At 35.1% G+C, this 12,242-nt stretch overlaps 1 protein-coding gene across 1 annotated transcript; it reads left to right on the top strand.

Moving 5' to 3' along the window:
• The first annotated feature begins 2,887 nt into the window (after positions 1–2,887).
• On the top strand, positions 2,888–8,323 carry LOC122994462 (immunoglobulin lambda-1 light chain-like). The gene is made up of 6 exons (XM_044369163.1): positions 2,888–2,909; positions 3,185–3,364; positions 3,457–3,775; positions 6,197–6,279; positions 7,739–8,047; positions 8,157–8,323. The coding sequence occupies exons 2-6, from the start codon at positions 3,322–3,324 to the stop codon at positions 8,321–8,323; spliced, it is 921 nt and encodes a 306-aa protein (XP_044225098.1). The 5' UTR covers positions 2,888–2,909; positions 3,185–3,321.
• Positions 8,324–12,242: the final 3,919 nt, after the last annotated feature.

Genomic DNA, 12,242 nt, shown 5'->3' with positions numbered 1-12,242 from the left:
CCAACATCATTAAATCACTATTTTACAGAATCATGCATAACAACCTCAAAACAAGATAAGATACTTGAGAAATAATCTCACAGTTGGAACCAGTGGCTATTCTCAGCAGAAAGTAGCACATTATGTTGTACTTCCTGTATTTTTCCCAGCATTCCCTGTCCACTCAGCAGGCATAGCGCTGCACTAAACGATAAACTCACACCCTGCTGTCCAACGTAAGCATCCCCAACAAGAGAGCAACAATGGAGAAGTTCTTCAGCATGGATGTTATTTCCGTGAATATTATTATTTTACCACCTGGTTACACCGTCTTTTTAGTGCCAAAGTCCCTCTTTTTGTCACTAAACTTCCACTGCAGCTCAACAGGGAAAAACTGTCCGAGGAAACAAACATTTGAAGACTGTAGATGTTTCAGATATCCACTTGATATGACTAACTCAGACTACTGAAGCCTCATATAAGCTTCACATCAACTTTTAAATGACTGTGTGGACACACTGTGGATTTTGGCCTCCATCACTTACATTGAAAACACATTTGAAGGATCTTTTAATATCCAGTATGAACAGGAGGAATGATTACAGTGAGGAAAACCTCTTTTACTGTTCATATGGACACCTAACTGTTGTTTTAAGACACAATTAAAAAATTATGAAGCTGTTCTTTAAGTCAGATATGCAAAAATAAATAATTATGTAATATTAAAATGAAAAAAAAACTGGGCAATACAATGCATAACTTTACAAGAACTTTGCATTCTTATTGATTGTTTTAGAATTTTTATAGTAGTATATAATATCAGAGAAAAAAAACCTGAGCTACCACCAATTTAATTAAGAATAATGTGTCTTAAATCATTTCAAAGGGCTTTTACAGTGCTTCATTCTTTCTTTCAAGATCAGTATTATGTTGTTTTATCCACTAGATGTCACTCATGATTTGACAGCAGAATTAGAGGAAAAGCATCATGTTGCCACAGTGACCATGGATGGCATGGTCTGGATCCCTTTGTGTTTCCTCTGAATGACCACATGGTGGCGGTCTTTCTCTTTGATTTTAATTTCAGAACTCACCATGAGGTACAGTAACTACTTGGACACAACACAGTTTAGTTCCTGTCCCAGTTAAATCCATCACACAGCCATAATGTACGCTTTATTTATTGTTGTTATGCCTATTTAAGACTGTAAATAGACGTTGTTGTTGTTTGGTGATAAGTTTGCAACTTCTTGTCAATCTTCTATGACAAGATATTAAGATATTATCAGGACTTTAAGGGCCTTTCATTGGGAAAGATCAAACTGTTCAGAGTTAGTTTAAGTTAGAGTCAGTTCAGAGTAAATATGGGAACTGTTTAGATGATTTAAAAGCTTGGCAGCAGAACAAACATTTTTTTAGAATAACATTAAATGTATCCCAGCTGATTATGAAGCTTCTTAAAGGAACAGTCTGGCTTTTGTCTGGTTTGGTTTCATGTATTCTTCCATTAAAAGTAGATTTGAGAATAAATTTTCAGAAAGATCTAATTAAGCAAATACGCTGCTCTTTGTGTTAATGTAACGTGCCATGTTAGATCAAATTAGTTCAACTAATTCAAAATATAAAGACAACTTGTATTATTATTATTAGCAGTAGTATTAGTTTTAGTATTATTAATTACATACTGCATATACTGTTTACACTGAACATTTGCACACTCTGGTCAATATTTTGTACATTTCATTTCATTCTCTTCAATGTAAAATTTAAACCTGTAGCAGCTCTTCTTACTTAGAATATATTTGACATATTTTATACTGTAAATTTCTTTCTTTTTTATGTTATTCAGGATTACTTAATTCTGTGTATATTTTTGACTGTTAGGCACCACAACACTGAAGTATATTCCTTGCATGTACAAACCTGCTTGGCATTAAACCTGGTTCTTATTTTGATTTTGATAAAAGCAACTCCAAAATAGTTAATTAAATAATACATTTAAAATACTATTACTATTATAAATTTACAAAAAGCTGTTTTGTGTCAAACAAAGTTAAAATGAACTTCAGTTCAAAGATTCAGATTGCAACAAAAACAAAATGTACACAAGATTCAAATTGTAAATAAAAAAACTAAAAATGTATATTAAAAAAACTGCTCCAAAAAGTTTCACCTTGTACAAAAAATGACAATAAATAAATAAATAATAGACCTTTTTATTCTTTTTACACCTTCTTTTTTGGGCATTTCTTTCCTTTATTTGACAGTTGAAAGTGCAGAGAGACAGGAAACAGGGCAGAGAGAGGGACATGATAGCTGGAATCAAAATGCAGATGTTATGGTTTTGTGCAGTGGTTAGCACTGTCACCTCACAGAAAGAAGCTTCTGTCGTCAGACCTGCTGGCCGATCGAGGTTTTTCTGTGTGGAGTTTGCATAATGTCCCTCCAATGTTCCTTTTCCCCACACAGTCCAAAGTTCACTAAAAATAAACTAACTCTAAATTGCCTGTGAGTCGTAATAGTTGTCTGTTTTAGCTCCCTTTTCCATCTACAAAAGATAAGTAGATATACAGTACTGTATATTTAGATTTTAGGTACTAGTGTAAAGTGAGGATCTTTTAATGCCATGAATAGTTTTTATTTATCAATTAACTTGATACAAAGTTGAGTCAACAGCAGAAAGCTAAAGCAAATCAATATTTGCTGTGTGCAGTTTTGCCTTTAAAACAGCAGCAGTTCTCCTCAGTTCACCTGCACACAGTTTTTCAGGCGTCTCAGCTGCTTCTGTGTCTTCATGTTAATCCCAGACTGACTCCATGATGTTGAAATCAGGACTCTGTGGGGGCTCTCTGTGTGTGTCTCCTCCTTCACTATAAAGTCATTTACAGTGTTTGTAAACTGGAGGCTTCAAGTTTCCACATCACACTTGTGTAAGTTGCATATTGGATCATGATTGACTCCAATCTAGTTGTGATGTCATAAATCCTGCTCGTAGGTGAAAGTGTTAAACTGAGATTTAAGGTGATACAGAGAAACTTTCAGAACAAACTCAAACATCCAACTGAAGGAAAAAGAGGGAAAACATATTTTTTAAGTTGAGGGGGACTTTAAGGTTATTAGTAACAATCTGCTTTTCAAATATAAATCAAAATGTCTACTATGAAAAGGTCTACTGTCAGACAGCAGCCTTATCTGTCCGCCGCAGGGGCTGATGGGAGGTTTGAGGAGCTGTTAGAAACCACGTGGCCCTCGTCTGATCTCACAGCTCGTCCTTGTTTGGCCTCAGCTGCATCAGAGCGCCACTTCTCCCCAGGTTCACCAGAGGAAACACCACTGCACAAAATGCTTTTCCTCCCAGCTGCTGCTCTGTGCTGTCTGTGTTCAGGTGAGTGTTTCCAGCCAATCAGGAGCCAACAAACTCAACCTTTAACAAACACTGTCACACTCACCTTCATCTGTGTGTCTGTTTTTCTACAGCGCTGGTTGCCATGGCAGCAGAGCTGATTCAGAAAGATTTAACATTGACCAGGAGAGCTGGTGAAACAGTCTCCTTCAGCTGTGGAGGAACTGACCAGTGTGACAGTGAACGCCCATTTCTATTCTGGTTACAGAAGAAAGACACAGAAACATTCATACTGATTCTTGATATTGACACGACGAATGGTAACATAGATAGAAGGTACAATCATTCTCAAAAAGATGATTTCTCAGCTGTAAATAAAGGGAACGGCTGGGAGTTGTTGATCCAGACAGTTAAACTCTCACATTCAGCCACCTACTACTGCGCCTGTAGGAAGTATGATACCCACAGTGAGAAATGATCCCTGCAGCCTGAACAAAAACCTCCAGATGAACAGATGTCAAACAGTGTTTGTGACAGGAAGAGAGCAGTAAACCACAGCCCAGGTTCACATATTTCACCTCCATCTCAGCCAGAGTCACTAACAAACTGAGCTGAGGACTAAATGTTTGTCTGTTGGTGTCAGGATTTTGATTTAAACATTATATTTCATTGATATTATTTATCAGCTATTTCAGCAGGTTTCCTGTTGTTCCACACAGTGAGAACAAAGGAGCAACACAGAAGCACAATGATACAACAAGATGAAGACAAACAAATAAACAACAATATAACACAGATAAAAGAGACAACTAATGGAGAGATCAAAAGTGAAACTTTATTAACATTTGATTTAATAAATAAAATTGAGAAAATAATAAATAGAAAAAGATGTTTGACAGAGTTGAAAGTTTGAGATGAAGATAAAAATGGTCTTCTTTGACCTGCTGCTGGAATAAAGTTCATTCCTCCTTCACAATAATAATCTGTTAAAGAAAACACTTCCTGTGTCTCTTTCACAATAAAAGCCTTCAGCAGGATTTCTCACATCACATCTTTGAGCAGATTTCAACAGATAATTTCACTTTAGTAAAAGATTCAACACAATTCTTGGATTTATGACAATTTCCCCTCAACAGAAATGTGGTAAATGTAAATGGATTTTGCTCTGTGAGCAGCTGAGACTGTCTTCACAAGAGAAACGACAGCAGACACTGTTTGTTTCTTTTAACACGATCACCATCATTTCCTAACTTTAACCACGTGTTTATTATTGTAACCATGACGACGCAGCTCCCCTCATATTAACAAGGAAGTCATTTTAACCCAAACCATGATCTTTACCTAAACCTAACTAAACCTTAACTACAGATTCTGATGTTTACTGTCCATATTCTAAGACAAATGGCTCCACTGCAGCATTTACTATTAGAAATTTAATCCTTTATGTGATTCAAAATGTTAAACAACAATTGATTGACAAGCAAACAAAAACTACGGCTCCTATGAAAATGTACCTGCATGGCAGCACAGGTACTAATGTCATCCTAACTTGGTTTAGTTCATAATACTCAACAAATCTCCTCAAATGTCAACTTTACAACTTTTGAACTGTAATCAACAGGAATATTTTATTTTAGTCCATCATTCTTATCTAAACATCTGGAGTGAACCACACAACATACTGTTGTAATGTTAAGTTGTAGGGAAGGATTTTACACCTGCATTTACTGATGTTTTGTCCACTAGTTTTCATCAGAAACAAGTAGTGACCAACACTGACACATCATCAGCTTTTAAGTTGATATGTTGAACTTGTTAGCAAACACTTGCTTATTTCCACATCCAGCAGTTACGGAGCAACATTATCATTCATTTGGAGTCGTGTTTCTGTCCACCTGGTGAATGTAAGTCCAATATTCACTCTCTTTTAGCTCTGTTTTTACTCTCTACCAACTCCTGAGGGAAATATCTGGCTCTTTAGCTGCTAAATGCTCCACTATGTTCACCAGCTAGTCTACAGCTAACTGTGTCTGTTTGCCGTTTGGTGCTGAGCAGGTAGTGTACAGTGGCTTTTTACAGCTTTTTCTCTGAAAACAGCTGCCTGCAGGGGCCCAAAACAATGCTATAAGAGCGCTGAGAGTGAACCAAAACAGTAAAGTTGCAGCCGGACAGATAAACAATGAGCTGAAACTCACTATAAAGCTCCGTAAAGCCGAGAGGAGCTGCAGAGTCACTGATAATTCTCTGTTGGTTCATCACTATGAGCCACGACCAACACATTACACACTGACACATCATGGTTATTACAAAAATATTGATTATAACAGCTTCAAGTAATTTGCATCATTGCAAATGTCAGTTTGATTTTAAATGAGTTCTTAGTTGAGTTTAAATATTGACCTGATGGTGGCGCTAGAGGAAAAGTCAGAGGATCAAAGTTATTATAATTCATCCTGAGGGGAACATGAATATTTCTACTAAATTACATGACAATCCATCCAATAGATGAAAAGATATTTCAGTCTGGACCAAACATGTCAACCTGCTGGTGGCGCTAGATTCAAAGTTAGAATCAATCAAGTCAAATAAATAATTGAATCCTCTGGGGACCGTGAACGTCTGCACAACATTTCATGAACAATCCATCCGTCCTTTGATCCACAATCAGATCCAATGGATCTGCACTTAAGTGGTGGACCGACCAACCGACTGACATTAGCATCCATATAGTCACACTGCTAATGTGGCTAAAATCAAATAAAAGAAGAGACAGTCATGTTGATATGAACATTAGAGAAACACATCATGGAGATGAAATATGATACTGGTTCATAATTTGTATTCGTTCACCTCAGCTGACACATTCAACAGCAGACAGGTTTTTGTCACAGTCTCATTTACTGTGGGAGGATATGGCTACTTCATCTTTGGCTCTGGAACTAAACTGTATGTAACAGGTAAGACTAAACTTTCATTTTCCTTCAGTTGTTTTATTGAACAAGTTGAAAATGTGTTTTTAGTTTTAGTTTCTGCTGCTTCAGGCTTTACATGTTAGTTTTTTCATATTTAGTAGAGAATTCTTGATGCAGCCATTCTTCCATAAAACAAATCAATAACTCCTGAAAAGAGCTTCAAATCTCACTGCACACCACAAGTTCTTCTCTTATGCATCACATCAAAGTTGGTTTACAGCCAAAAAGTCTGATATCAGTAATGTTACAAATAAACAGTATTTAATAATCTCACTGATTCAGCAGCAGCTCCTGTTTATTAAAAACAAGATGATATATGATGTGAAACATCATTTAATAAATGTTCCTAAATGTCATTTTAGAAGCAAATAGTGATAAATATATTGTGTGTTAAATATACAGTATATATTTGTAAATGGTAAAATGTATCTCATGATAATTGTGTGTTTATGATGATAAACATGTCTTTTAGTGGAAGATAAATTAATGCATGAAGGCAAACTCATTTTAAATGTGTGATGAAGCTAAATATAATTTATAGATAAAATGTATAATTGTATATCTTAATCCATATTTAATATAAATAAAATTGGTATATGAAATCAACATGATATCAAATATATATTGTTAAAAATATTTTAGAAAGTGTTTGGTAGAAAATATAATGAATCAGATAATTTACATGTTGTAATTTAATTATGTTTATATTATTATATTATATTTTATTTACATATCTGAACATGTTGTGGTAATTGTGTTTTATATAAAAGCTAAAACTCTTTAAAAAGTTGTTAAAAGTATTGATGTATTGTGTGTCTGATTAGAGTAAAGTATATGCTGGTAAATATACTTCATATAAACACTATAATCATTTAGAATTGTAATATAAATATTGTATATTTTAAGCAAGTAATAAAACTGTACTTTATGTTTTACTGAGACAAATTTTACCTTATTATATTTTATTTTGATTTTATTTTATTATATTTGACATATCCAAACATATTGTGGTAATTTGCTTTTATGTAAAAGCTAAAACTCTTATTTTAAAATGAATGATTAAAGTATATTGTGGTAAATACATTTTATATAAACCATTATAATCATTAGCAAATGTATTTTATATGCGGCTGTTATGCCATCATATATTTTCAATTTTACAAATTCTGTTTTATTATATTAGAATTCAATGTTGTGGTAAATATTGATAAAGTGTTAAATGATGTTTTAATCTTTATATATGACATATGATGAGCTTCCATGATGCTTTAGTTTGATATGATTATTGATACAGTGTCCAGTAGATGATGTTTGTGGTGTATTGATGAGTAGTTTAGTGATCATGTAGTTTCCAGGATCAGACTGAATGCAGTGCAGTGCTGTAAGCTGCTGTTGACTGTGTGAATGTGTGTCTGTGCTGCTTGTTGCTGCTGTCAAACTTCAGATGAGCAGGTAGTGAAGCCCGTGGTGAGCGTGTACCCAGCAGCATCCAGAGCCCACCTGGAGGGGAAGAGCTCCCTGCTGTGTCTGGCCTCAGCCATGTCTCCTCCTCTGGTCCAGTTCTCCTGGAAAAGACAGAAGAAGAACGGCCCGCTGGAGGATCTGCCCCCTGCTGAGGGAGAGCAGCTGGAGCTCAGAGAGCCGGGACGCACCGTCGCCATCAGGGTGGTTGATCGGGATGCTCTCTACACATATAAATACCGCTGCTCCGTCAGGCATGAGGGGGGAAAAGTGGAGGCCCAAACAGAACAAGGTAATGAAGGCTTGGTGACTGTGTTCAGCAGTGATTCAGCTTCATCTGGAGACGCTGTCAGAGAGAGCAGAGGAGCAGAGCACTGACATTTGTTTTGTTTCTGTTTCAGAGGTTTCTGCTCTTCCTCCACCTGTCCCATCTCAGTACCAGGTGAAGCTGCTCTGTGTGCTGTACACAGTGCTGATAGTGAAGAGTCTGGTGTACTGCTGTGGACTCTCTCTGCTGATGATCCTCAGAAACAAGGGACCGTCCACCAACTGCACACATGCTGACTGACTGTTTTCTGCTCGCCTTTTCTCACCATCACATGTCATCAATTCATCTCATTTATCACTTTGATCAGTGTTCAGAAATGTCAGTAATGATGTGTTGTGGTTGGTTTTACATTTTCTCATTAAAAACAGTTAAGATACAGTTGTCCTGAAAACATAAATACATATATAAACATATACAGTATCTTTGCAGTTACTAAGTATACATTCTGTAGAATATTAATATCTTGATGCTCTAGTTTAATTCCACTTTTAATCGTGACTTGTATAATAGTGTAAAATGAAGTTGAATCATTAGCTACTTGGTAGATATTTAAGTGCTTACAGTATTTTTTCTTTATTGTGTATTTTCTTTTTAATACTTTATGCAGAGGGTGGCAGGTTTGTCAAAGTCATTCAGAGTAACATTCTCAATAAACTGAAACATCACAGTTTCTGTCTTTTATAATCGTCCATGTTTTCATTGATCTCAGTTTGGCTTCAAATAATGTAAATCATCGGACACAGAATCCACTATATTGGCCAAGTTTGTTGATACCTACAAGTAATTTGACTCTTGTCGTCAGTAGATCTCAGTAAACTTTCACATAGTGCTGAAAACAAATATACAGGAAGATACAAAGAAAAGTTTACAGCTAAACAGAAACAAGAAAGTAAAGAGAAGCAAACATAAACATAAAGTTATTAAATACAAGCAAGTAGGCGTGGTGTGCCAAGAGGTTGGTATCATCTTGTAATATAGTTTCAGTGTGGATGTACGACTCTACGCTGATGAAACTGTTGTTTACACACATGAACAAACAGCAGAGAGCTGCTTTGAAGAGCTGCTATAAAAATGATCACACAGTGGCTTGATTAGTCTGCACTGAAGCCTGAATGTTGTCAAAATGATGGGTGTGTTTTTTGATTTCTTTCTAAATCACCAAAATACTGATTAGCTCTTGCAGTTTTATCAAGACAAAATTGATTGGTACATTTCCATATAATATGATTATAAGAAAACTAAGTTCATTTAGATTTATACAACAGAAAGAAATAGAAAAGTGATTCAGTGTAGAAAAGATGACTTGTTTGTCTCAGTGTGGTTTGTGTTCTGCTGCTCTGATTGATGATAACAAATGTAGGATGTATTTTTTTAAACGTTGCAGAGAGGAAGTGAATGTTAAAAATGTTCTTCCAGTGTGAATTTAAACACTCTGCAGGCAAAATCCTCAATTTAGAAGAAGATGAAAGATTTCAGAAACACCACAATTTAAAAATGTGTTTGTTTTATTAACAAAAACAATTTCATAAGAGACACTGGTAATAAAACAAACAGCAACAAGAAAGTAAAACAAATATTAATTATAAAATCTATATTATTAAATAATCTATATTAATTATTAAATTAGTACAAGTAATTACGTACAATATTAATAGTATTATTAATTTGGGTTTTGTTATTTAATGAGTCATTTATTGTAATTAAGGTGGAATATGTGAGAAAATGAACTTTGTTCACACCAACATATGTATATGTGTATATGTGCACTTGTATTTTTGCCAAATGAGAAAGATTTCTTTGCTCTCTTCATTAAAAATGAACAGGAGAGGTTTTTTTTTTCTTACATACATCTGATGTTTATGTTGTTTTGTAAATACATATCACATATGCTTGTTTGTGTTTGGTATTCAATAAAAATATAAAAAAATTTGATTTAAGTTGGGTTTTTAGTATAAAAATTATTACAAAAAGTATTATTAGTATTATCTATTAGGACTATTACTATTCAACTACTTTATTTTTATCTATTTGTTTAAAGTGAATTGAGTAATGTATTTGTGAACTCAGTACAGACTGTGGGACCTGAGCAGACTGCAGGAGTTTGAATGTCTCCCTTTATTTAATGATGTCAGTTTCTCAGCTCTGAGTTTAGGATTTCAGCTGCTTCTCTCACACATTAATAACACAGATTAAAACTGAGACAGCGAGCGCTGAATTCATACTGAAGTTCCTGGAACGATACTTTAACCAGAGTCGATGGTTGTAACCGTCATTGTGTTAATAAAATGAAAAACCACAGTGAACAGTGTGGAGGCTGCTGAGCAGAAACCCACACGGCCCGTTTGCTGCAGGAAAGGAAGTGTTGATTCGCTGTCAACAGTTTTATATGAGTCCTAATAACCCGAGTTTTTAGCAAAGGTGCACTTTACAGCTGGGGAGGAATGTAATAAAGTGCAATTGTGAGGTACTTTACATGAGTATTTCCATTTTATGTTTTTTTATACGTCCACTCCACTACATTTCAGAGGGAGATATTTTACTTTCTACTCCACTACATTTATTTCACAGCTATAGGTACTAATTACTTTTCAGATTTATATTTTACTAGTAAGGCTGATGATGTATTTTATATTTGAAATACATTTAGATCACTTTGTAGAGATCTATTTTCACTTTCACATATAAGGGTTTTTTCAGCGTACCAAACGCCACCTTAAATCCCCTTTGACTCCATGTTTTGAGCAGTGAAACATGTTTTTCTTGCTGTAATCATTCCTCCTGTTCATACTGACCATTAGACGATCCCTTCATAATGCACTTACAATGGAAGTGATGGAGGACAAAATCCACAGTCCTCCTTCTGTGCAAAAATGTATTTAAAAGTTTATCTGAAGCTAATATGAAGCTTCAGCATCCAAATGAGACAAATCAAGTAGATATCTTTCAACGTTACAGTCTTTTTAGTGCCAAAGTTCCTCTTTTTGTTACTATACTTCCACCTACAGCTCAACAGGGAAACACTGTCCGAGGAAACACAAAGAGGGAATTTGATGCTAAAAAGACTGTAAATGTGTCAGATATCCACTTGATATGACTAACTCAGACTACTGAAGACTCATATAAGCTTCACATCAACTTTTAAATGACTGTGTGGACACACTGTGGATTTTGGCCTCCATCACTTACATTGAAAACACATTTGAAGGATCTTTTAATATCCAGTATGAACAGGAGGAATGATTACAGCGAGGAAAACCTCTTTTACTGTTCATATGGACACCTGACTGATGTTTTAAGACACAATTAAAAAATTATGAACCTGTTCTTTAAGTCAGATATGCAAAAATAAATAAATATGTAATATTAAAAAGGAAAAAAAAAGGCTATATAGTGCATAACTTTACAAGAACTTTGCGTTCTTATTGATTGTTTTAGAATTTTTATACTAGTATATAATATCTGAGGAAAAAAAACTGAGCTACCACCAATTTAATTAAGAATAAAGTGTCTTAAATCATTTCAAAGGGCTTTTACACCGCTTCATCCTTCTTTTCTAGATCAGTATTATGTTGTTTTATCCACTAGATGTCACTGCTGTTTTGACGGCAGAATTAGAGGAAAAGCATCATGTTGCCATGGTGACCATGGATGGCATGGTCTGGATCCCTTTGTGTTTCCTCTGAATGACCACAGGGTGGCGGTCTTTCTCTTTCATCTTTAATTTCAGAACTCACCATGAGGTACAGTAACTACTCGGCCACAACACAGTTCATTTCCTGTCTCAGTTAAATCCATCACACAGCCATAATGTACGCTTCATTTATTGTTATTACGCCTATTTAAGACTGTAAATAGACATTGTTGTTTGGTGATAAGTTTGCAACTTCTTGTCACTCTTCTATGACAAGATATTAAGATATTATCAGGACTTTAAGGGCCTTTCATTGGGAAAGATCAAACTGTTCAGAGTTAGTTAAAGTTAGAGTCAGTCCAGAGTAAACATGGGAACTGTTTAGATGATAGAAAAGCTTGGCAGCAGAACAAACATTTCTTAGAATAACATTAAATGTATCCCAGCTGATTATGAAGCTTCTTAAAGGAACAGTCTGGCTTCTGTCTGGTTTGGTTTCATGTATTATTCCATTAAAAGCAGATTTGA

The sequence above is a fragment of the Thunnus albacares genome, chromosome 12 (assembly GCF_914725855.1).
Source record: "Thunnus albacares chromosome 12, fThuAlb1.1, whole genome shotgun sequence".
In the NCBI taxonomy this organism is placed as follows: Eukaryota; Metazoa; Chordata; class Actinopteri; order Scombriformes; family Scombridae; genus Thunnus; species Thunnus albacares.
This window is presented reverse-complemented; position numbering and strand designations above follow the sequence as displayed.

Excerpts from the sequence above, each read along its gene's own strand:
- LOC122994462 (XM_044369163.1), top strand. The coding sequence starts at position 3,322 with ATGCTTTTCCTCCCAGCTGCTGCTCTGTGCTGTCTGTGTTCAG. Across the intron at positions 3,365-3,456 it reads TCTGTGCTGTCTGTGTTCAG|CGCTGGTTGCCATGGCAGCA; the intron begins GTGAGTGTTTCC and ends GTTTTTCTACAG. Across the intron at positions 8,048-8,156 it reads GGAGGCCCAAACAGAACAAG|AGGTTTCTGCTCTTCCTCCA; the intron begins GTAATGAAGGCT and ends TTTCTGTTTCAG.